This window comes from Lipophrys pholis (genome assembly GCF_963383615.2).
Source record: "Lipophrys pholis genome assembly, chromosome: 12".
NCBI lineage: Eukaryota > Metazoa > Chordata > Actinopteri > Blenniiformes > Blenniidae > Lipophrys > Lipophrys pholis.
Window position 1 is genome coordinate 17,132,727 of NC_137641.1, and position 21,630 is coordinate 17,154,356.

Consider the following 21,630-nt stretch of genomic DNA (forward strand, 5'->3'; position numbering starts at 1 on the left):
ATTTCTTTATGAAGAGGCGATACTTTAGTTCATCAGTAACTAAAAAACTCAAAGTACACAGTACTGTAAATTAAATCTGGGATTTCTTCGCCATATGTGCCTTTTAATGGCACTTCATACGAAAGAGAACTTTTGTTGTTGTTGATCGGCGTGTTTACGTTGGTTGCCATTGGAAACTGCTGTAGAGCTGCGTTCTGTCGTTGTACACCTCCATTCCTCCCGGATGTTGAAGCGTTTGATTCAGACACATCCAGACATTCACAATGCAATGCCAAAATGTTTTGTTTTTTAATGCCTTTTGATTTTAAAGTGTTCATAACAAACGAGTTAATGCTTTGTGGCCACGAAGTGAAGGCTCTCGTTCCCTCGCTTTATTAACTTGAGAGAACGACTTATTATCTCGTTCCCACGCGTTATTATTTTTTCTCTATGGCCACTCAGGGGCTCCGCAGCCATACAACTGCACAGCTCCCCGTGTCCGCTGCGCGTCTTCAGACACAAAAAACACCGATTAAACTCACACAAACATTACAATCACAGTCTCTTAACATATATAGCGAACCCCTACATCACGGAAGACGTGTTCACTTTGTTTGCAAATCACCACATACCTGAAAAAGAGATGAAATAATCGGATAGATGTAAATAGTATCCTCTTCTTTCATTCATAAACAGTCCTGAGGAAATGATCCCGCAAACTGCTATGTGGAGCCCAGAGCAATCGATGTCAGAGCGTCAGATTAAGCCATTGAATAGATCACAGAATCATTCAACACATACACTGCTTCCGAGAGGCAGCGGAGTGTCTGGTGTAATAACTAATTCATGGTGTAATTCATGGTGTAATAAAATGATTACATTATTAGGGGAAACATATATTTGCCTGCCCCATAATGTAATATTAAAACTTTTCAAGTTTTGGGCTCAGGATCTTGTTTCATTATTGACCAGTTGTTACATTTCAGGTTAATGCCAGTAAATTTTATATTTTATAATAATTTGGGCCATTACATTTTGAGCCCAGCTCACACTGCACCGACTAAGAACTTTTGCTGCGGGTGGTGAGCTCACGGGAAAAAGTTAACTGTCAGAAGTGGGATTCGAACCCACGCCTCCAGGGGAGACTGCGACCTGAACGCAGCGCCTTAGACCGCTCGGCCATCCTGACTCATATCGTAGAGCCATAAAACGTTTAAAAAAAAAAAAAGAAAAAAGAAAGCTTCTAAACCAGATTTCATGCCGATATCTCAGCTCAGGTCTCAGGTGTTGTGTCTGCTACTCTACTCGTTAAAAAACAAAACAATGTTTTATTTGAAATTGTTTCAATTGTCTTGGTGGTTTGGCCAGATTGGAACCTCTTTTGGACCAGTTCTGGACCACAGGCCTTATGTTTGCCACCCCTACCTTCAAAAGAGATTGATGGATAGCAAAGGAACAAGACTGTGTGGAAGTTACAGTTTACTTACCGGTAAGTCTAAAATTACTACTTAATCATAATTATGTCTTTGTAATGCATTACTTCCACACCTGCACATACAATCCCCAGAAATGCAGATTTAATTCAAAAGTTTACATATGCACAGTTTCTTGCCCAGAAAATGGAAAGTGGTTGATGTGACAATTTCTTCTACTGGATGGAAACAGGTAAACTGAGATCAGTTGTGGTTGTAAAGTCTATTAATAATTACAGTCTGGTAGACAACAGCAATCCCAATACAGAAAATAGGGGGGGGGGGGGGGGGAGTATTTTTAAGTGAATTTTACTATCGGGATTACTAAGAGGAACCTTTGCAGGAGAGCAGCGTGGGGATCTAAACAACCGTACAAGAACCGGCCCGAGTCGTGTCTGCCCTGCTGTAACAAGGAATACACTGTTTGTTTACTTATTGAAACTCACCTGTCCAGACTTCATGACAAAGCAAGGACCATTAGTACACTAAGGACTACAGAGAGTTTGTCGTCTGTGCGTGTGTGGTATTATTACAAAACCAACAGTGTAAACTAGTGGCCCCACATGAACACTACATCGATTTCAAAACGTTGCCACTCAAACACAAAACTTTTCTGAAAGGAAAACGCAAAAAAAAGAGCGTAAAACATATCGAAAGACAACCCATTGAGCTCCTCCTGCAGTGACAATGGTCCTGTAACTTCACATCGGTTCACAGCATGCAGCCGCTCAGGTCAAATATTAGTAAATAGAAACAGACACTTAGACTTCAGCCAGCAGTCAGGATGGTTTTTCCAACTGACTGTATCAGACAATGCATACATGTCGATCAATAATGAAACTCATCAGAATAACAGTTTGTGGTGTTTGTCTTAGCTTCAGTTCACAGCTCACAGAGTTTTCTGCTTTGAAATTGAACCTTTATTGAACCATCATTTCGCTCATCATTCCCCACTCTGCGTGTTTACTGACGGGCTGGACTGGGCTGCGTGCCCGTACAGCCAGTCCAGGTCCGGAGGCAGAACATGGCCTCCCTGACTAGACAAGAGGTGGATCTCTCTCCTGAGCACCTCGACATCCTGTGATTGTACTTTCACCAGCTCCTGCAGCTTCCCGATCTCCTCCTGATCCACACATCTGCTGTAGTCCTGGAACTGCTGTCGGCCCTGGAGCAGGCAGCAAACATTTATGGCCGTGCATGTCAGTCATCACAGTAGAAAGCAGATTGTATAAAGCACGGTGCCTGTTATTCAGCTCCCTTGTATTGGCATTATAAATGCGGTCATAATCAATATATGGCTCCTTGTGGTAATTACCTGATAGAATTCTTGATATTGAATTAAACTCACATTTTGGGAGGAATCATTTAATATTATGAAAAAATATGTATATATTTTTACGACAAAAGTCTGCATGTTTTACAACATGTTCAGCATCCAGCTAGAGCCACGGAATCTATCTAAAAACACAGCTTATTAAGATTTAGAGAAGTTTTTATATTTTCACCAAAGTTGTAGTTTTGGTGCATCATTGAAATTTACGACCACATTTAGCCCTCTTGGTCCTGTTTTATGGTTTTAGTCATTGTGAATTACCTTTCCACATATCAAGCATACATATAAACCAGCAATGAAAGCAAATAGGTCTGTTATAATAAGAAATTCTTTACAACTATTCTTTTCAAAAGACGCACTTGGACTCAACATTTATCACCTTTAGTGAAAGACGGTAAGGCATCCAGCACGTTACGAGGTAAAACTTATTTTTGTTTTGGGTCACATTTATCAAACTGCACAAAAATAGTTTGACGATAATATTGTGAAAGCTGAAGTAAGACAACACGGAGTGGCTCGGGATGTTGCATGCAGCTTCAGAGCTTGCTGGTGATGCAGACCTCTAGTTCAGGAAGTTACTGCAACAGTTAAAGGAGATCCAGCCAAGTTGTGCTGGTAATTTTACAGGCGATGCAATAGGGATCACTTCAGTGAAAGATAAGCAATCATGGCAATCTGTGGTCTGTTGTCTGTGCAGCTACAGACTGTGTGATATTTTCTGACGGTGTGACTGCTGCTACGAGCTACATCTACTAACAACTAACAGAAAGGCAGCAAATAAATGATGCAACCATCAAAGTGGCGACAGCGCAGATTCACAAGGAGTTACGATATTAGACTAAGGCTCCATTTTCAAGGCCGTCTTGAGTTGTTCTTTCTGTGTCATCCTCTTGTTTGTTCCTTGCTTTTCTGTTCGGTCCCCGCTTCTCCAGCTCTGACAATATATTCTGCATCAGGGGTGTCAAGTACATTTTAGTTCAGCGGCCACATTCATCCCAATTTCATCTTTAGTGAGTCGGACCAGTATGATAGTGCCATGATAACCTTTAAATTCAGACTTTACAGTTTTTGCTGGCGCCAAGTGTACGTGATTCCATTTTTTATATTTTCACAAAACTAAACAATTACTACTGAAAATGACAACAAACAACATAAAGCTAATTCTAATGAAACCTGGCATAGATACAGTGAAATAACCCCCCAAAAAACTTCAACTATAGCCATTGCATTAGGCAGGCTTTAACAAACACCCTGACAGCATGACTTTGAGGCTAGTTTAATAGCAAAACGGTAGCTGTTTTCAGGCCAGCGTCACAATATCTCAGTTCAAGTCTCAGTGTTGTGTCTGCTACTCTTAAGAAATGTCTTTAAAAAAATCATATTCTTTGAAATATGTTTTGAAATCTGGTTCCCCCGGATTAGTGCCCTTTTGTTTTGGGCCCCAGACCTAATTAAGCAAGTACTGAACTTTAAAAAACACACAAAGCTTTTCCTCCTTTGTTAAAAATGTGTTATCTTTAATCATATTCAGTCTGATTAATAAAATTCAAAAACAAATATCTCTACTCTTTAATCCGCAAATTCACGGAATAGTACTTTCACTGTATGTGTGCTTGACATGAAAAGCCTTCCTACATTTGTTGAGGTTACTTGTTTAGATTGGCTTTGAAATAAAGTGTGATATAACAAATTCTGCTTGTGCTCGATCTCAGGCTCACCGTCGTTTCTCTCAGCAGGAAACAGACTTTAATTAGCCTGAGGGAAAAGGAGCTGATTAATCTTCCTCATCAAATGGTTTCAAACACAGAATTTACCATTTTCTTCTGCCTGGCGGTGACTTGAAACTCCAGCTTGTTCTTCTGCTCCAACATGTCCGTGGTGCAGCGGAGATGTTCGGTGTTACAGTGGGTGACCTCCATCAGAGCCTGCCTGGCCTCCTCCACCCTTCTCTGCAAAGTGATCACACACACACACACACACACACACACGCTCAGAAAAAGTCGGCAGCTTTGTTCCAACTTGCGCTGGTTAATAAAGTTTCATTCAAGCGTACGTCCCACTCCTGGATCTCTTTGGCGTATGTCTCTTCTTTGAAGAGTTTTTCATGCTTGAGCTCCTCCAGCCTGCGATTCCCCGACAGTGTCTGCAGAGACTCCAGATCCACCAGCCTCCCAAACTTTGTCATCATCAGCTCGTTGCATTGCTCCTCCAGCACTACACACACACACACACACACACACACACACACACACACACACACACACACACACACACACACACACACACACACACACACACACACACACACACACACACACACACACACACACACACACAGCGATGAGGGGATACTAATGCATATAGGCAAATATTAGAAAGTATCAGGTTGAGCTGATAATCAGCTGTGGGTCATTTGCTTGTGACTGGTAATCAGTGTTGCCACAGTTTCCTTGATAAAGTAATATGATTACTAACTACTAGTTTTCTCCTTCATAAGGTAACTCAGTTACTTTACTGATTACTTGCTTTTAAATGTAACTAAGTTAGATTACAAGTAACTTTTTAGGTTACTTTCATACATTTTGTCTCAACTTTTCAACTCTCCCCTACATTGTGGTGGTGGTGGTGGAGGGGGGGCTTCCTGCCAATATGTCTTTTTACTGAAGAAAATTACAAAAATAGTGTAGACGGATGGCCTATGTGTGTGTGTGTGTGTGTGTGTGTGTGTGTGTGTGTGTGTGCCTGGTTGGAAGAGAAGTAATGAAGGAGCAGCCCAGTTAATCTTTGTCTGTTCTGTTCAGTAATAAAGCGGCTTACAAGAAACTCTACAATACGACGCTACAACAGTAATGCACAGCAACTTGGATAAGTAACTTTAATCTGATTACTGGTTTGGAAATTGTAAAGCATTAGATTACTCGCTACCAAAAAAAGTGGTCATCACTGCTGGTAGCAATGTATAAATTCACTTAAGCCACTTCCCGAGGTGGTCTGGGCCGCGTCTGGCCACATAGGCTTTGTCGTGTGAACTACAGGACAGCGGCGTAGCAGGAATTCAGGTTGTTGGGATTTATGTTTGGTCATTTGCATTAAATTACCATAAGAAATAGATTACTGAAAGTAATAAATCACCGGAAGTAATTTATGAAAAATGTATTAAATGGAAGGGATAAATTATTAAACTGCCATTTACTCATTAAGAACTCTGAAAGTAATTGATTAATTATTTAAAGTTAATAAATTATTAAAAAATAATGTATTAATCGAAAATTATATGTTCTATTTTATAATTGTATTTTTTAAAAATTCATACCCTATAAGAACAAGAAGAATGTTCGGCACACCGGGGTCTTGCAGAACAAAATGGCATCATTTTCTTCGGCCAGCTCCTTCTGGTTGAAGAAATTTGATTCAGCTGTGCCAAACATCCTGGCCCAAGTCGGTGCCACAATGCCGAAACATCAGCACTGCTGGTGTGAGTTTCAGTCTTTCTAACTTTCAAAAGAAACTATTTTAAAGAACATGGATATCAATGTCTAGGGGTTCTGCAGAAACACGGTGCTTTATAGCGGCCTGGGCAGCAGATCCCATCTTCGCCTTTATGTGGGGAAAGACTGAGGTAATAACTGCTCGCCGGCCCCTTTGACCTGTTAGTGGAAGTAACGTTGACGTAGGAGGACAATCTGAACTCAAGTACCCGAAATGCACAATACGGTCAAGTGTAAACAGTCTGCATCAAAGCTCACCACACGTGATCTGATCACTCTAATTTCAAGTCAAAATGCAGGTACTAACTCTTGGTGATGTTGTTATTCTTAACCCGGGGGATAAAGCGTGTTGTGTCTCACCCTGGATCTTGGCTGTCATGTCCCTGCAGTCGCAGATGAGCTTGGCGTGTTGCTGTTTCGCCTGACGGTACAGATCCTTCTCATGGAGCTTTTCCTCCTGCAGCTGCTGGATGCAGTCCTGCAGCCTGTTCAGCTCCGTGTCTTTCAGCACCAGCGCCTCACTCAGGTCCGACGGCACCGCGCCGTTAACGACAAACTCGATCTATCCGAGGGAGACCGTTTGAGTAAACTCAAGTTAAAGCCATGATAACTCTGTCTCTAAAGTTTGTGATATCACACGGTGTCATGAACCAAACAGCAACATTTAAATGTTCAAAAAGCTTTGCGAGGATGAAAAATCACCAGATCTGGTCTATGCTCACATAGTGGGAGTGGGTCCTGCAAAAAAAAACAAAAAAACTGTGTAGTGTGTTTACCTGGTGCAGTCTGAGAGGAACCATCACATCCAGTTGATTCAGTTTCTGCTGTGTCTCTTTGTTGATTATCTCCAGGTCGTCTTCTGCGGCCTTCCGATTGCTCTTTGCCAATTTCTCCTAAATGGAGTGTCGAAATTACAACGATAACAACGAAACATCAGATGTTAAAACAAACCCCCCCCCCCAAAAAAAAAAAAAAAGGAAGGTCCACCTTCTTGATGAGGGCGTCGATCTCCCGCTTCAAAGCTTCAATCCTATTTTTCTCCTCCACCATCAGTTCCTCCAAGTCCAGCCGACTCTCACGCAGTTGCAACGTGTTCTCAAACAACTCAGGCTCACATCCTGAAACACACAAACACACAGTTCGACTTAAAATTCAAATTAACTCAGGACACAGACTGTTTTCAGCTGAGCAAGTGGGATGCTGCAGTTTAAAATGTGTTATCACACAACACAGAGTAACAAAGTTGCAGGGAATATCTAATGGATGCCTCATTTCAGTGGTGTTTCATTATATTTCTCAGAGTTGATTAAAGTTCTGCTTTAAAAAAACCCTACTTTCTTCAATCCCTAAATTCTCCTGCTTTAGCCAGTTTTATATTAGTAGAATTCATAAAAATGTCAGTGTTTCCATTGTTTTTCAAACAACGTGCACCGTATTTCCTGCACATGTGTTGTGAACTGCTGCATGACCTGCAGGGCAAACGCTGTCATCAAGAACATCTTGCTCCGTATCGCTGTCAAAACTGTCATCCCACTCGTCATCGGACTCTTCCTCACTGTCATCTTCTGCAAAGACACACATTTGGATCGTAACATTTGCGAGGACAGATTTACACGCAGGATACAGAGACACAGGGTTCTCCTCCTTTCACCTTCATTCGTGGTCTGGTCTTTCTTCACACGTTTGACTTTTTTCCTGAAGACTTTGGTCAGGAACTCTTCAAACTTGTTGTTTTCTCCCAGAGACGCCTGAAACTCAGCGGCCAGAGATTTCTCTCTCCTCTCCAGCTCGATTACTTCTCCCATCTTCAGCTCCAGCTGTTGATTGCACTCCTCCAGCTTAGACTGGCAGGAACGGGACATTCAAGTCACTACACACATGTATTGGAAAAACTCTGAGGAGAACAATAATGTCGGTCTAAAATATTCCGATTTTCAACCCTTCATGAGTGCATGATTTCACTTCTCCCACCGTGATGCTGCTCTCCTCCTCCACACACTCATTGAGCTTCTCCTGCACTGCTTCCTTCCGCCCGTCAGACTGCTTGAGGAGCAGAATCTCCTGGCGGACCGTCAGTACTCGGAGGTCGGCGAGCTTCAGCTGGTAGTCCAGACGCAACTTCTGGCTATGCAACTGCTTGAGCTCCGTGTCAAACTGTTGAACCAAACTCTCCATCTGAAGGTAAAGAAAATGAAAACAACAGCCTGTAAAAGTCCACAGGAGTTTCTGGTTATAATGACTTATTACATTCAACTGCTCTGCTCTCCAGAACAGAACTTAAATCTTTGCTGATGACGACCTGCTCCAGCAGAGAGTCCTGCTCACGCAGCAGCCTGGTCTCCTCCTCCCTCTGAAGCTCCTCTTCAACCTCGCTCAGCTCTGCCACTTCAAACTCTTCTTCTTCTCTGGTTATCGCTGGAGCAGACACGGTCAGAGTCGCTTCATCTCCTCTCTTCTCTTCTTCATTCTCCATTTCTCTCTCCAGCTGCTCCAACAAGCTCACAGTTTCCTCCTCATCCTCCCGTCCCTCTTCTCCCAGCATCTTTAACCTATTGGAAGAATAAGATGGGGTCCTTTAAAGAAAATAACCCACTCAGCTGAGTATCCATGGTATGCTTCGGTCTGAATCCTGCGTACCTGTGATCCCTCAGTACTCTATATCGCTCCAAGGTGGCAGGACTGCACTGCAGCCTCTCTTCCGGTGTTTCCTCTGGTAGCATGGTGGGTAGGGTAGGAGTGGGGCGGTGGAGATGGGCTGCCAGACGCTGCTGGACCTTCTGCAGCTGCTGAACCTGAGCGTGGAGTGAAGACACCAGGCGAACCTTGGAGTCCCGCAATGACCAAATCCGTCCGTTGATCTCAACCTGCTTTTCCCGGTTCTGGTGGGAGGGAGGAAGTCATGTAGTCAATTTGCAGAGGTTCATATATTCCAGTGTTACTTGTTTTTATTTGGTTGAATAGTTACTCAAGATATGTTGATTAATAAATCCCTATTGATCACTCAAGCTACTACTGATGACAGAAGACTCCCCAGAATGGTCAAACACAATACTGGAGTACAGTAACCTGAAAAGAGACAAAAGAGTAGAATTAGCAGATGTGTGTCTGTACATTTTTCTCCAAAGCAAGCAGCTCTTCTTTCTTCATCTCAGTGGTCACCCTCTGGGCTTTCACCACTAGGTAGTCTACAATGTTTTCTCTGGCTTCTCGGATGGCCTGGAGGTCCTGCGGATCCTCGTAGTCCTCCTTTGGCTTCTCTGCATAGCTAGAAAGCAACAAACACATTTTCCAGTAAGCGGATGGTTAGACAGACTGATTTAATAGTAATAATAACAATAATAACTTTATTTATTTTGTTTTTTTTTAGGTTATTGGATGATCACATTGGAGCAGAATAAGATCAACTCACATTTGGGCCCATTCCTCCTTTCTCTTCTCTATTTTGGCTTGAGCTAACTTGGCTCTCTGTGCAGCCTTTCTGAGTCTCTCCTCCTGCCGATCTCCCAGCTTAACCCTTTTTGGGCGAGTCAGTGTGGGGCGAAAGATGTCTTTCTCTGGAGAAGACACAACGTATGTCAACCTGGTTTAGTTTTTTTTTAAAGTTGAGTGACACGCAAATATTTTCTTACTCTCGACTTTGTTGCCTTCTCTTGGAGGCTCAGCTTTGGGTTTTTTGCAGTCTCTCTCTCCACTGGGCTGGCTGGGTAGGCTTCCAGGTCCATCTCCACTTCGAGGCTGGGCAAACAAGGCTACACTGTAGGTAGAGACTCTGTGGTTGGAGCGAATTGCAACCACGGTGACCACGGTGGCCCCGAGAGAGTCCTTGAACCTGGAAGTTGAAAGGTTTGATTTGCTTTGGAGAGCAGAGCAAAACTGTTGTAGAACAAGCCAGACGATGTCAAACTGCTTCTGTCGTTGTCAATGTTAAGGAACTCTGCTGAACTAATGCGTCTGGTGATTTCATTTTCATTCAGTAAAAACAGAACCAGTGGGCGGCACTGTGAGAAGACTGGGATCATCTTTACGAAGTCTAGAGTTGGATAAAGTGTTTAGAACAGGGGTGTCAAACACATTTTAGTTCAAGGGACAGACACGGCCCAATATCATCCTGAGCAGGTGTATCATTCTAAATTAATTCTAAATGATTTAGACCAGAAATATCGCATGGTGTTCCTGTAAGCATGTAACACGAATCTGATGAAGAAAATCTATCTCTACAGTCGTGTGTGTGTGTGTGTGTGTGTGTGTGTGTGTGTGTGTGTGTGTGTGTGTGTGTGTGTGTGTGTGTGTGTGTGTGTGTGTGTGTGTGTGTGTGTGTGTTCATAAATACCCGTTCTGTAGTTTTCTGAGAGCTATACTAATGCGTTCCTGCTCCCAGGCAAACTGCCTTCGGACCTCCATCATCTTCTCGGCTTTCAGCTTTTCTGCCTGTTCATAAAAGTGGCTATCCAATTGCAGCTCCTACACACACACACACACACACACACACACACACACACACACACACACACACACACACACACACACACACACACACACACCTCAAACTCAAGCTTTCCCCAACTTGAGGACCTACTAGTTGGTGACATGAAACCTGAGGCTTTTTATTTTGCCAGGAGATTATAAGAAATTAGACTTGCACATTTTGAAGAAAACCATCATTTAAAACTTTGTGCGCTGTTGAGTGGAAACTCCCCATTGCTTTCATTTTGAGGGTTCTTGGCTGCGTTTAAATCTTGCAGAGAGCAGGTATGCCATTCATTGTTTGGTAAATAGTAGATAATAGAGTGTCAAAAGCCTTGCTGACATTTTTGATGTTTTTGTGGGAAAATGTATTGAAAACTGTATTGTAATTAAAAGCGACATGTATGAAATGTGTCTGGATATCACAGTTACAGACGTACCTCAGGTTTCAGGCGAACGTGCTCGGGCAGACTCTCGTTGTCATTTAGAACTTGTTTAAATCTTTTCTGGAGTCCGGCCAGCTTTCTCTGCTTTTCCGCAACCCTCAGCTCAGCCTCCCGACGCAGCTGGTCGTTTTCCAGCTTCTTCTTGGCCATCTCTATGCTGGATGGTGGCGAGGCAGGCATTAGAAAATGTTAGAGGGAACAGAACAGATCTGTGTGGCCAACAGTGTCAGACATAATAATTCACCAGAAGGGTGGATAGTTAGATGCTGCTTTGACCTTTAGTGTCACATAAAATATTGAGATAAAACTCAACAATTCACCATGAGCAAGAATGATCCCCAAAACTTTAAAATGGTCTTATTTTAAGTTCTCTCTTGCTTTTGTTCTGGCTTTTCTTTACTACTCGTTAGTTTGTGGGCCAGTGCTCCACCTGTGTGGATTATTTGCTTTTTATACTATGTGGAAAGTAGTTTGTATAGTTATCAGTTGTTTCTATTGGATTTTAGAGAAGAAGTGAAATAAACACGAACAGTGTGCCAGCTCTTCCTTTCGTTTTCACCACTGTTTCATTCTCCTGTCAGTGAAGCTGTTCAGTTCTGTTAAAGTTTGCTTCCTTATTATCATTATTATTATTTGCTGCCCTTAGTCTTGAATATATTTGGATGTTGAGATTCATTCAGTTATTTTTTTGTTCAATCAACTTTCAAAGATCACTTCAAGCTCTGATTTCACTGTGCCAATTATGTGACTCTTTCTCTGCTTGTTTCATCCATTACCACAATTAAAGCAAAGTTGTTTGAAAGTGAAACAGCAAAAAAATAAGAAGGTACAGATGGGTGTCAGAAAAGCTCAACTAAAGCTCTAGTGCTTCTCACCTGTGACTGTAACCTAGAAGAATACAAAAACAAAGAGTATTACGAGGAAATAAATGTACTGTAGTTCAATATATGCTTTCAACCCACCTGTAGGCTGCTGGGTCCTCAATGTCAAGAGACAGTGTTTCACTTTCAAGACCCGCCTGTCAGGACAACAGTATTGTAATTTGACATTATGGCTTCATTTGAAACATCTACATGTTAATTAAAAAGAAGACACTAGAACAGCATTAGCAGAGCATCGCTCTTTCCAGTAGCCTCTGGGATTGGAAGTCTGAGCTGTTGCAGAATGGAAGTAATTAAAAAACCTCCCTTAAACTGGGTGGCTTCGAGAACCCCAACTTTCACGTAATACGTAAAACCTGCTCCAACAGTGGTGCGGTGTTGTGTTTCTACCCTTTTGGTGACGCACAGCTTATTAACGGAACAGCAGCTCAATGATGTGATGATCAACATGATCGCTACAATGAACTTCAATAAAAGTCCAACGTCTCAAACCACACAGCGTTTTTGTTTTACAGTGAGCTTGACACCAGTAGCAGCATTTTTACCATTTGCATGACAACAGAGTCGGAGCGTTTTCAAAAAGTTGCACAGTGGACTGACCCTGGGCGAAGGGATTTCAGCCCTCTCCCTCTGCAGGTTCTTCTGGAGCTCCTCTGGAGAGAGCAGGCTGAAGGAGAAGATATTCCCGTCGTCTCCCGCAGTCAGCACAAACAGGTCATCATAGCTGCAGCGGATGTGTCGCAGGTGTCCATAATGGTTGTCGTGGATGTTGAGCGACCAGTAGGCCTGCATGGAGGTGAGGTTGTGGTCATGCGGCTCCAGAGGATAAACCCTGATGGCGCCTGAGTGCATGCCACAGTAGAGCAGTTTCCTGTCAGAGCTAGAAAACACCACAGACACTTCAGACTCCATTCTTGATTGATTACACGGTTTGATTTGTTACTGCACATTACTTTTTGAATACTAAAGGCAGAAACCTACAAAAACAAAGCTGATAAATATTCCTATGATGAGGTGACTCGAGACCAACTTAAAAAATATTTTGATCCTCACTGGATCTCTCAGAAACAGCTTTTCTAACTGTAACTTTTAGCAACTAGACATTAACTCCTCAAGCTTAATGTTCATCACTTCCTTCACTTCAGGTCATGGCTTTATCTTTACCTGAAGGTGATTGATCGAATAGGGTCTTCGTCTGCATTATGGATGGGCAGGAAATCAAAAGGTTTATCCCGTCGCTTGTCTGGATCCTCATCCTGATTCTCAGAGAATTTACAGTGATACAAGTAGCCTGAGTCAAAGCCTCCCTGCAGGAGAGAGAGAGAGTGTGAATTAATCACCAGGAAAGAGATTTTACATGATCAGATCTTAGATTCCAGAAGTAAGATGTCGTCTTCTTGTATCTTCGGATACCAAACAAACCTTTTAACCCTTAGAAGGAGATGTCTGTATATTTTAGATTTTGATGTTACTTGAAGTGCCAAGTGAGTTATATAGTACATCTAAAATACCTCTTAATACATCTAAAATACCTCCATCAAAACATGGATTACAAGAAAATCTGACCCAGCTCCACTGACAGTAATAGGATACTTTTGTTTTGAGACACATTTTTGAAATGTAGATTATCATGCATGTTTCTCTTATCTGTTTGCCAACTTTCACACTTCACAACAGATTTCTTTTCATTTTTTTCTTTGAAAAATCGATTCAAATAGAGAATCAACTACATTACAACTCAACTGAACCCCTGTTGTGACTTTATCTTACACGCTGCACAAAGTGGTGCCAAGCCCAGCAGCACACTCATCTTTGCTGGTTTCCAAGCCATTCAGCTTTTACTGATGCCTCTTGGCCACAAAGTCAATGATGCTCTGGCCCAATAATGGTGTTGCATTGCAGTCACAGCAGATAAGATGTGATGTTTTCTCTATTAGAGACGTGACGTCCCACAAAAAGCTTTCTTCAGTAATAAATCACAGCTGCTTGGTAAAATCTCCCTCATAATAGCAAAGTTCATAATGATCATCAAAGCCAAACTTTCTGTAGAGGCTACCTGCCACTCAATAAGCAAAAGTAGACTTGGACACAACTAAATGCACTCGTACATTCGACTTTAGAAGTAATAAGTGTATGCATGCCAAATTCTATGCAATACAAACTAAACATAAAAAGCATAGTCTGCCATTTAGCTGGTAGAAACTCTTCAATGTGTGTCTGTGTTCGTACCATGGAGAGCCAGAACTGGCCAGGCTGTGAGTAGAAGCCACAGTAGAGAGGACTTGGAGGATCTGGAATATAGATTGGCGGTAAATCTTCCTCTTTATCGTCATTTAACTGCTTCTCTCTCTCCATCCTCTTGGTATCCTTCTCTACTCCACCCCTTGTGAGTTCCTCCTGCCACTGAAATCCACACATTAGGACAGTAAACATCTGATAGGAAACAGATCTTGTTTAAGCCTCTTTGTGGAAATGTTGAAAGAGATGGAGAAGACAAGAAATATGACATTTCGAAGATTCCAACAAAGTATCTATTGAGTGACACGGTTATGTAATGAGTTGATTTCATAGAGCAGTCTTGATTCAGACCTTGAGGTGAGATTTGATGCTCATGAACCTGAAGGATCTCCTGGGCAGCTCAGCCATCAGGAAGGTTTTGTCGGACTTGTGGGCCTTTGGATCAGGACTGTGCACTTCCACCACGTGACCGTTCTGACACAGGACCAGCAGCCTGTTGTCGCTCTGTGTAGAAGTGTGTTTGAGAGCAGGGTTGGTCTGAGCATATGAGCCGCAGTGACAGTCTAAGAGCACGAGACTCACATGGGAATGAGGTGACCACTCCAGGGATTGTACTGGACCAGGAACCTGGATAAAGCCGACTGGGCGGTATTTTTCCCCGACGACAAAGAAAAACACGGTGCAATCTGTGCTCTGAGCATTGTGAACAAATATGGGAAAGAGGAGACCAAAGCAGAAATCAAAATGTGAACTGAATCGACAGAAACTTGCCAAACATCTCAGCTGGATGGCTCTGCAACAATAGCTAACATTAGAAATGTAACATGACAGCGTCATGCATCACATAAAAAGTAAAACTCCAAAGCTCAAACTGTGTGATGACATTAGATCAAGAGTGTCGAACACATTTTAGTTCAGGGAACACATTCAGCCCAATTTCATGTTGAATGGGCTGAACCAGTTAAATAGTGACATGAAAACCGGAGCCTCTTGTGTGCCAGGTTTTACCCGTGGGCCTTACGTTTGGAATTAGATGATCTGGGTCCAACAAGCAGAGAGACATAATTACCCCTGTGGCGAGGATCTCTCCATTTCGTTCATACGCCACCGCTGTGACGGAGGTGTTATGAGGTTTGAGGGCCTGTTTCAAGCGCAACTTAGCATCTCCTCCAGGTTTGCGCCCGGTCAATTCATGCAGACTTTGAGGGTTGTACAGCTCCAGTATACGGACCACCCCGTCCTCAAAGCCTGTCACCAGCAAACCTCCACTCTGGTTCACCTGAGGATAAACAAATCACATGCAAACATTTGTGTCCTATTGGGTGATGTATTTGGTGTTAAAGGTAAGGATTTAAAAGACATATATCAGATGATAAAGAAAATATAACATTCTGATTATATGACTGTGGCATCGTAAATTAAATGAGTAACTGTATGCGTACCAAAGGTGGAGCCCAGATGAGAGCAGTTCCTCCCTGATTGAAGTGGCTGGTGGTCAAATCTTGTTTTGCCAGGAAGTCAAATACCTTGACTGAACCTGGAGAGCATGAACATTTGTTATAGTGTGTGCATGCAGGCCTCTACTTCAGAAAGCATGATTGCCAAACTCAGAATCTGAGACCCGTGCAGACGATACCTAACAAAGTACATGAAAAGTTGATCTGGTTGACACCAATCCAGTTAGTCCAGAGTAAAAATAAGTTATCATCAACGGGGCTTCAATACTGTGATTCACCAGACACTAATCTTTACTTGGTATTGGGGTCATGTGATATTGTACACCAACCCTAAATACTAAAACCTCCAGGATAACATGAGAAAAAAATATTGAACACAGACGGTTGGTTAATGCTTCTCTAAAGGCAAATGAATCTCCTCAACTGGACTTGGTTATACAGTTGTCATTTTTGCCAATTGTCCAAGAGGCTTCATCAATTCCTGCCTTGTCAAGGAGCAGCATGAACTGATGAAGCCTTGTGTTTGTAGAGAAATGAAGAGAACCCCCCCCCCCAAAAAAACCTCCCTCTATTCTGTTTGAAATGTCCAAGAGATACAAGAACAGAAGGTGTTCTTGTATCAGCAAGCTGGGGGAAACGGAGAGAATCTCATGGTTTTGAACATAAGTAAATTAGAAAATGAAAACAGTAAATCAAATCCTTAAAATTCCATGACAAAAATAAATGACTATGTCTAGTCTAATTAGCCTAGTTGAGCCATCAGTTGTCTCTTAAGCTGCTTTCTGATTACAGATGGCTCTGAGAGCACCCATGAACTCACGGTCCAGAGTGGTCGTGGCCACAAGGTGGGATTTCTTTGAGACGTCCAGGCCCTGGATCACACCCGCGTGGAAGGAAAACAAACACTCAGGATCAGGGGTCTGCACACAGAAGTGAAGCATAAACATTAATTCATGTATAACACAGTTTTTGTTTCCTCTTAGGAATAAAAAAATACAGCATATACAGCACAATAAACTATCACATTTCAATGAAAACAATGATGCAAGGATTGTTTACAGGCTGCGGACCCCCTCTCTTATGACAAAACATCACAGTGAAGCCCAATGCAAATGGTTACACACTCTTACCAACATACAGAAGCAGGAAACTTTGAAATCAAAGCAGTTTTGTCTGAGGCCCTGTTTACATGACAACGATTGACTGGGTGGGGGGGAAGCCTTGTTTAGGTGTTTTCTTTTCAGAGAAGTTTTGAAAATGATTGTGTTAGCCGCGGAATCTTCTAGAACTATTTACTATGACTCTCGTGTGCATGTGCTGTACTCAGCACTTCACAACAGTTGTGTTTTCCCTGTTCGCGTGGAGGCAGAGAGCAGAGTGTTCAGAAAATGTTGCATCTAGAAGCTGTGTTATGTTGAATACAAAAGGCATATTATCTTGTGTCGTAAACTCACCGTGTTGGTGAACGAGAGATCCAGTTTCCATATGGCTCCATTGGAATCCTATAACATTAACCAGTAGAAAGACGGCGACAGTGAGATTAAACAATCTCTATATATATATATATATATATATATATATATATATATATATTTATTTATTTATTTATTTTTTTAATTTAACCTTTATTTTACGATAAAAATCCTCTTTGAGATTAAAAATCTCTTCTTCAATCTCTTTTTTTTTCTCTGACCAAGACAAGCAGCAGTACATAAAACATAGAAAAATGTCAATACATTAAAAATATGCAAATTTATATATATATATATATATATATAAATTAGAATAAATTAGAATCAAAATCAAATTAGAATTAAAGTACATCATTTGAAACTTCTGCAGACAGATGTGTCCGTCTCCAAGTCGCTTCCAACTTTTTAAAATAGTCCAGTGAAACCAGGTTTTTGAGCTATGTATAACAAATACTTTGAATTATTGGCATTTGCCTGCTGACCTGAGCAAACCAAAGGAAGGAGTCGGGCAGGGAGCTCCGGACCATAGAGGACAGGCAGACGTTGTGTCCAATCATCAGCTCATTGATGGGCGCCAACTCAAACCTACTGCTGGCGCTGTCGCTGGCGCTCTTGGCCTCGTTGATCCGATCAAAGTCCCAACCCTTGAGAGAAAGTTACAAAATCATACTTGATGTTTTTTCGTGAAAAAGCAACTGCATTTGCAAGTTGACCAAGCCAATGTCTTGATCTTTTCCTGTGTTGTGTTTGAAATTGGAAATGTATGTGAATTTGCCAACTGACAGTAGAGCTTAACAGAAGTACTATTTCTTAATGTTCCACAAAGGTTCGCTCAAGGTCAACTATGTGAATGCAGAAGGATAAAGATTAGAAAGATGTTTACTCGGCAGAAATGGTTTGGGGCTAATCAGAAATCAAACCCTATATAGTGTCATCGGTGGTTTAGCCAATCACAATCAAGGTAGGCCCTTCCTTTGACCCTCCTATAATTAGGCAGCTCTGCTCTGGCACATGGCACCATGAGAGGAAGTACTTCCTCCTCTTCCCAAGATGGGCATGTGTGGGCGGAGCCAGTCCAGCTCACACAGACACAGCAGATTCTGAATGCAGCTCCTATGATCCAATATTCAAATGGAGGATCAAGGTAAAGCTGGATTTGGGGCAATAAACTTTGAATACAATGTTTTTGGACCAATGAGACCAATGTGAAAGTGTTGATAAGCTGGATAATATGACCTCACCCGAACCACTCCATCAGAGCCAATCGTCAGCAGCTGTCCGTCTTCCAAGGCAAACGGCTGGACTGTCCCGACGTGGCAGGTCTGTCCTACCTTCCGACAGATCTCTGCTTTGATAGTGTTCCCGTCCCACAGCAGCAAGTTGCCCCACTCTGTGCCTGACAGCACCTAATGGAGGGGGTGGAGTGAGAGGTTATTGTTTTCTTATACAGGATTTTGATTAAGTAATAGAAACATTATTAGCAACATAATCTTGTTGATGTTAATAAAGTTGCATTTCTTTGGACATGTTCACTGCGATGCATTTTCCATTTTGTGAAAAAAAAAAGAAGATTAAAACACCCCCAAATTCTATATGTGGAAATTACCTGGATATTGCATGATTTAGATCAAGATTAAAATATAATAATAAGAAATAATAACACATAGTGCGAAGGAATGAAACACAACTATAGCACCGTGTTGGGACCGAATCAACACACATGAAGAAAGAAAATCTTCACAAACTTGTTTACTCTCACCTAATGTGTAAAGAGATCCATTTAAGGACCTAATGAGGTCTGTGTAAAATCCCCCAGTAAATAAGATTTCATTGACAAACATTGAATAAACTTCAAAAAAGCTGTTGGTATTAAGCCTTTTTGTTTCATGGTTCAAATATCACATTTCTGCAGCTCCAATTTTCATATTGCCATAAAACTAATGGATATTTAAACTCTGGCACATATTTAAAAAGAATACACTTATTTTTAAAATGTTCAATTATTCATTGGCTTGTTTTTGGTGCAACATAAGAAAAGCCAATCAGCTAAGAAGCATGGATGAGCTTACACAATGTTGCTTCCTCACAGGGGATTTGTTTGGTTTCTGTAACATTTTATTGCAGTTCCTCACGTGAGTACTCTGGCGTTAGCGTTTAGCTCTGAACGCGACTCTGGCATGTCAGGGAGACGTTTGTGTGAGAAGCTAAAAACCTTACAAGAGCTGAATACAAACCTTTCCATCAGGAAGTTCCACATAACCCTCGATATCAGTTGCAGCAGTTTTCCCAAAATGTCCCATAACGCCTCGCAGTTTCAGCCCCGTGAATGTGGAGATCATTTTCCAGAACCTGAAAGTGGAAAGGAAAACATTGATTCCAATCATTTTCCCGTCTTACTTATTTTTTTACTTGGTCTTTATCCAGCAGTTCCCTTTTTCTTTCTTTCTTTCTTTCTTTCTTTCTCTTTCTCTTTTCTCTTCGTGAATAAAAAAGCTATACTACCAATTTTAATCATTTTAGTTCGACTGTTCGTCCAGTATAACTTATTTTAGTAGGTTTACCTATTTCTTTTCTGTTTTTAGTATATCAATCTAATCCGGCAGTTGTAGCTGTTTTACTTAATTTATCTGTTTTCAGCCTGGAGAGGAGACCAGTTTTTTTCAGTGTGGAATGCAAATAAAACAAAAACAAAACAAAACAAAACATCCATTTACAATAATACACTGGAAGGTTCAGGGAAACGCTACAGAGGAGCTGAAAAGCCCCATGTGGCTCCACACCCCTGAACAATACGAGGCTGATCACAGAAAGAGGCTGCTGGTGACCACAAGTAGTAGAAACAAAGAATTCTTGATTGCAAGCAAATGCAGAAAATCTCCATTAGATCCGTCACCTTGAGTGAGAGGCCCTGCGATTCAGATATTCTTCTGGATATGGCCCTCAATGAATACGATTTGAACACAGCTGTTTGAACTAATCTCCTTTATCTTCTCCACACCTTCATATCGCCAGGAACTTAGTGTGCCAGATAATGATCTAATTTCAATCTGAACCATTCACACGTTTCTTTTTCCTGATATAAAATCTTAAGCTGGGTATGTCCTTTACTTGATATGTCCGGATCCCGATGTTGTGAGCAGGCCCGGGTCGTGTGGGGAGAAAGTGACTCGATAAACCTCTTGAGAAACGGCCTTGCAGCTGATCATCACTTCCTCCTGCCTCCAGTCCCACAGTGTCAGCATGTAGTCGGGCGCCCCGCCCACGCTGGCCAGCACGCTCCCATCACTGTTAAAGTCCACAAAGCTGTACTCCCGCTCCGTGCCACCTGCACATATTTTACACATTAACCCATCAGTCTTACAATGTGAAACAATTAAACACAATAAAGTGATACTGAGTGAGGTTCAGTCTCACACTTGCCTCTGAGGATGCGGTACGGTCGTAATGTGGGATATTCATAGACGACAATGTCAGGCTGGTTTCCTTTCTCTGCTACAACAAAGTAGCCTCCGCTCGGGTGGACCTTTTACACACAGACGCACACACACATTGAAAGATGTTCATATTTTACACACATTTGTATTCATTGTACTTGTATTTCAATTTGAGTGAGATTTTGTTTTTGTCTCAGTTTGTCTGCCCGCTCACCGTGACGGCTCCGATTCCTCCTCCACTGCAGGATCGCAGGTACCTCTGCTCCTTGGTGGGAACATCCAGCAGCACCAGCAGGTTTCCTGCTATAAACAGCAGGATTCTGTCGTCCAGCAGCTTCAGGTTGGACCTGCGTTTACTGTCGTAGCCAAACGAGTGTCTGAAGGCCGAACCGTTAAGGATGAAAAGCTGACGCTGGGATTTCAAAGTCATTGAAGTTTAGAGGTAAGAAAAGGCTCGGGTGGGCTGGGACAGTGAAATGTGCAACATGAAAATCCTTTTCAATGATTCCTGTTGCAAAAATAAAGCTTAAGCTTAATTAGATTTTTGTTTTCTTGTATTATTCTTAGCTTTAGAAATTTAGTTTATTAAAATTTGTTTAAAATTCAGTTGAATGTGTTTTTCTAAGATACATTTTTTTTTTATTCATTTTATGTCACTCGCTATTAATTCTAACATTTTATCTTGTTGAATTTGTAGCATCAACTTTGTTTTGTCTCGACAATTGTCTTTCTGTTTGAACTTTTTCTATCTGATCTAAATCGGTAGTTTGATATACAGAAACAGCCAAATGCCCTGCTCAACCTTGGCTCTCGCTTCTTCTCGCTGGTTTCTCAGCGTTTAGAAGAAAGATACGAGAGCTGCAGGAGGTTTGCTGGGATTTCACATCCTGGAGTGATGATCGGTCGGGAGTGAAGGTCTTCATAGTTATAGTACATGTCTGCAGGGAGCTGCTTCTTTGAAACCTC

At 41.8% G+C, this 21,630-nt stretch overlaps 1 protein-coding gene across 1 annotated transcript; it reads right to left on the reverse strand.

Moving 5' to 3' along the window:
* Positions 1-2,394: 2,394 nt before the first annotated feature.
* cfap44 (cilia and flagella associated protein 44) lies at positions 2,395-21,630 on the reverse strand (the record flags this gene model as incomplete). The annotated part of the gene is made up of 33 exons (XM_080477615.1): positions 21,518-21,630; positions 20,879-21,041; positions 20,645-20,753; positions 20,339-20,555; positions 19,465-19,579; positions 18,472-18,636; positions 17,713-17,874; positions 17,213-17,260; positions 16,579-16,678; positions 15,744-15,838; positions 15,371-15,580; positions 14,884-14,994; positions 14,653-14,805; positions 14,293-14,466; positions 13,228-13,370; positions 12,664-12,943; positions 12,145-12,200; positions 11,177-11,339; positions 10,603-10,733; positions 9,902-10,101; positions 9,682-9,826; positions 9,384-9,537; positions 8,910-9,151; positions 8,572-8,677; positions 8,244-8,447; positions 7,924-8,116; positions 7,742-7,837; positions 7,260-7,390; positions 7,049-7,165; positions 6,633-6,834; positions 4,838-4,998; positions 4,599-4,733; positions 2,395-2,616 (listed from the first exon to the last, which is right to left on the reverse strand). Exons 1-33 carry the CDS (start codon positions 21,598-21,600, stop codon positions 2,395-2,397), a joined length of 4,986 nt encoding a protein of 1,661 aa, XP_080333741.1. The 5' UTR covers positions 21,601-21,630.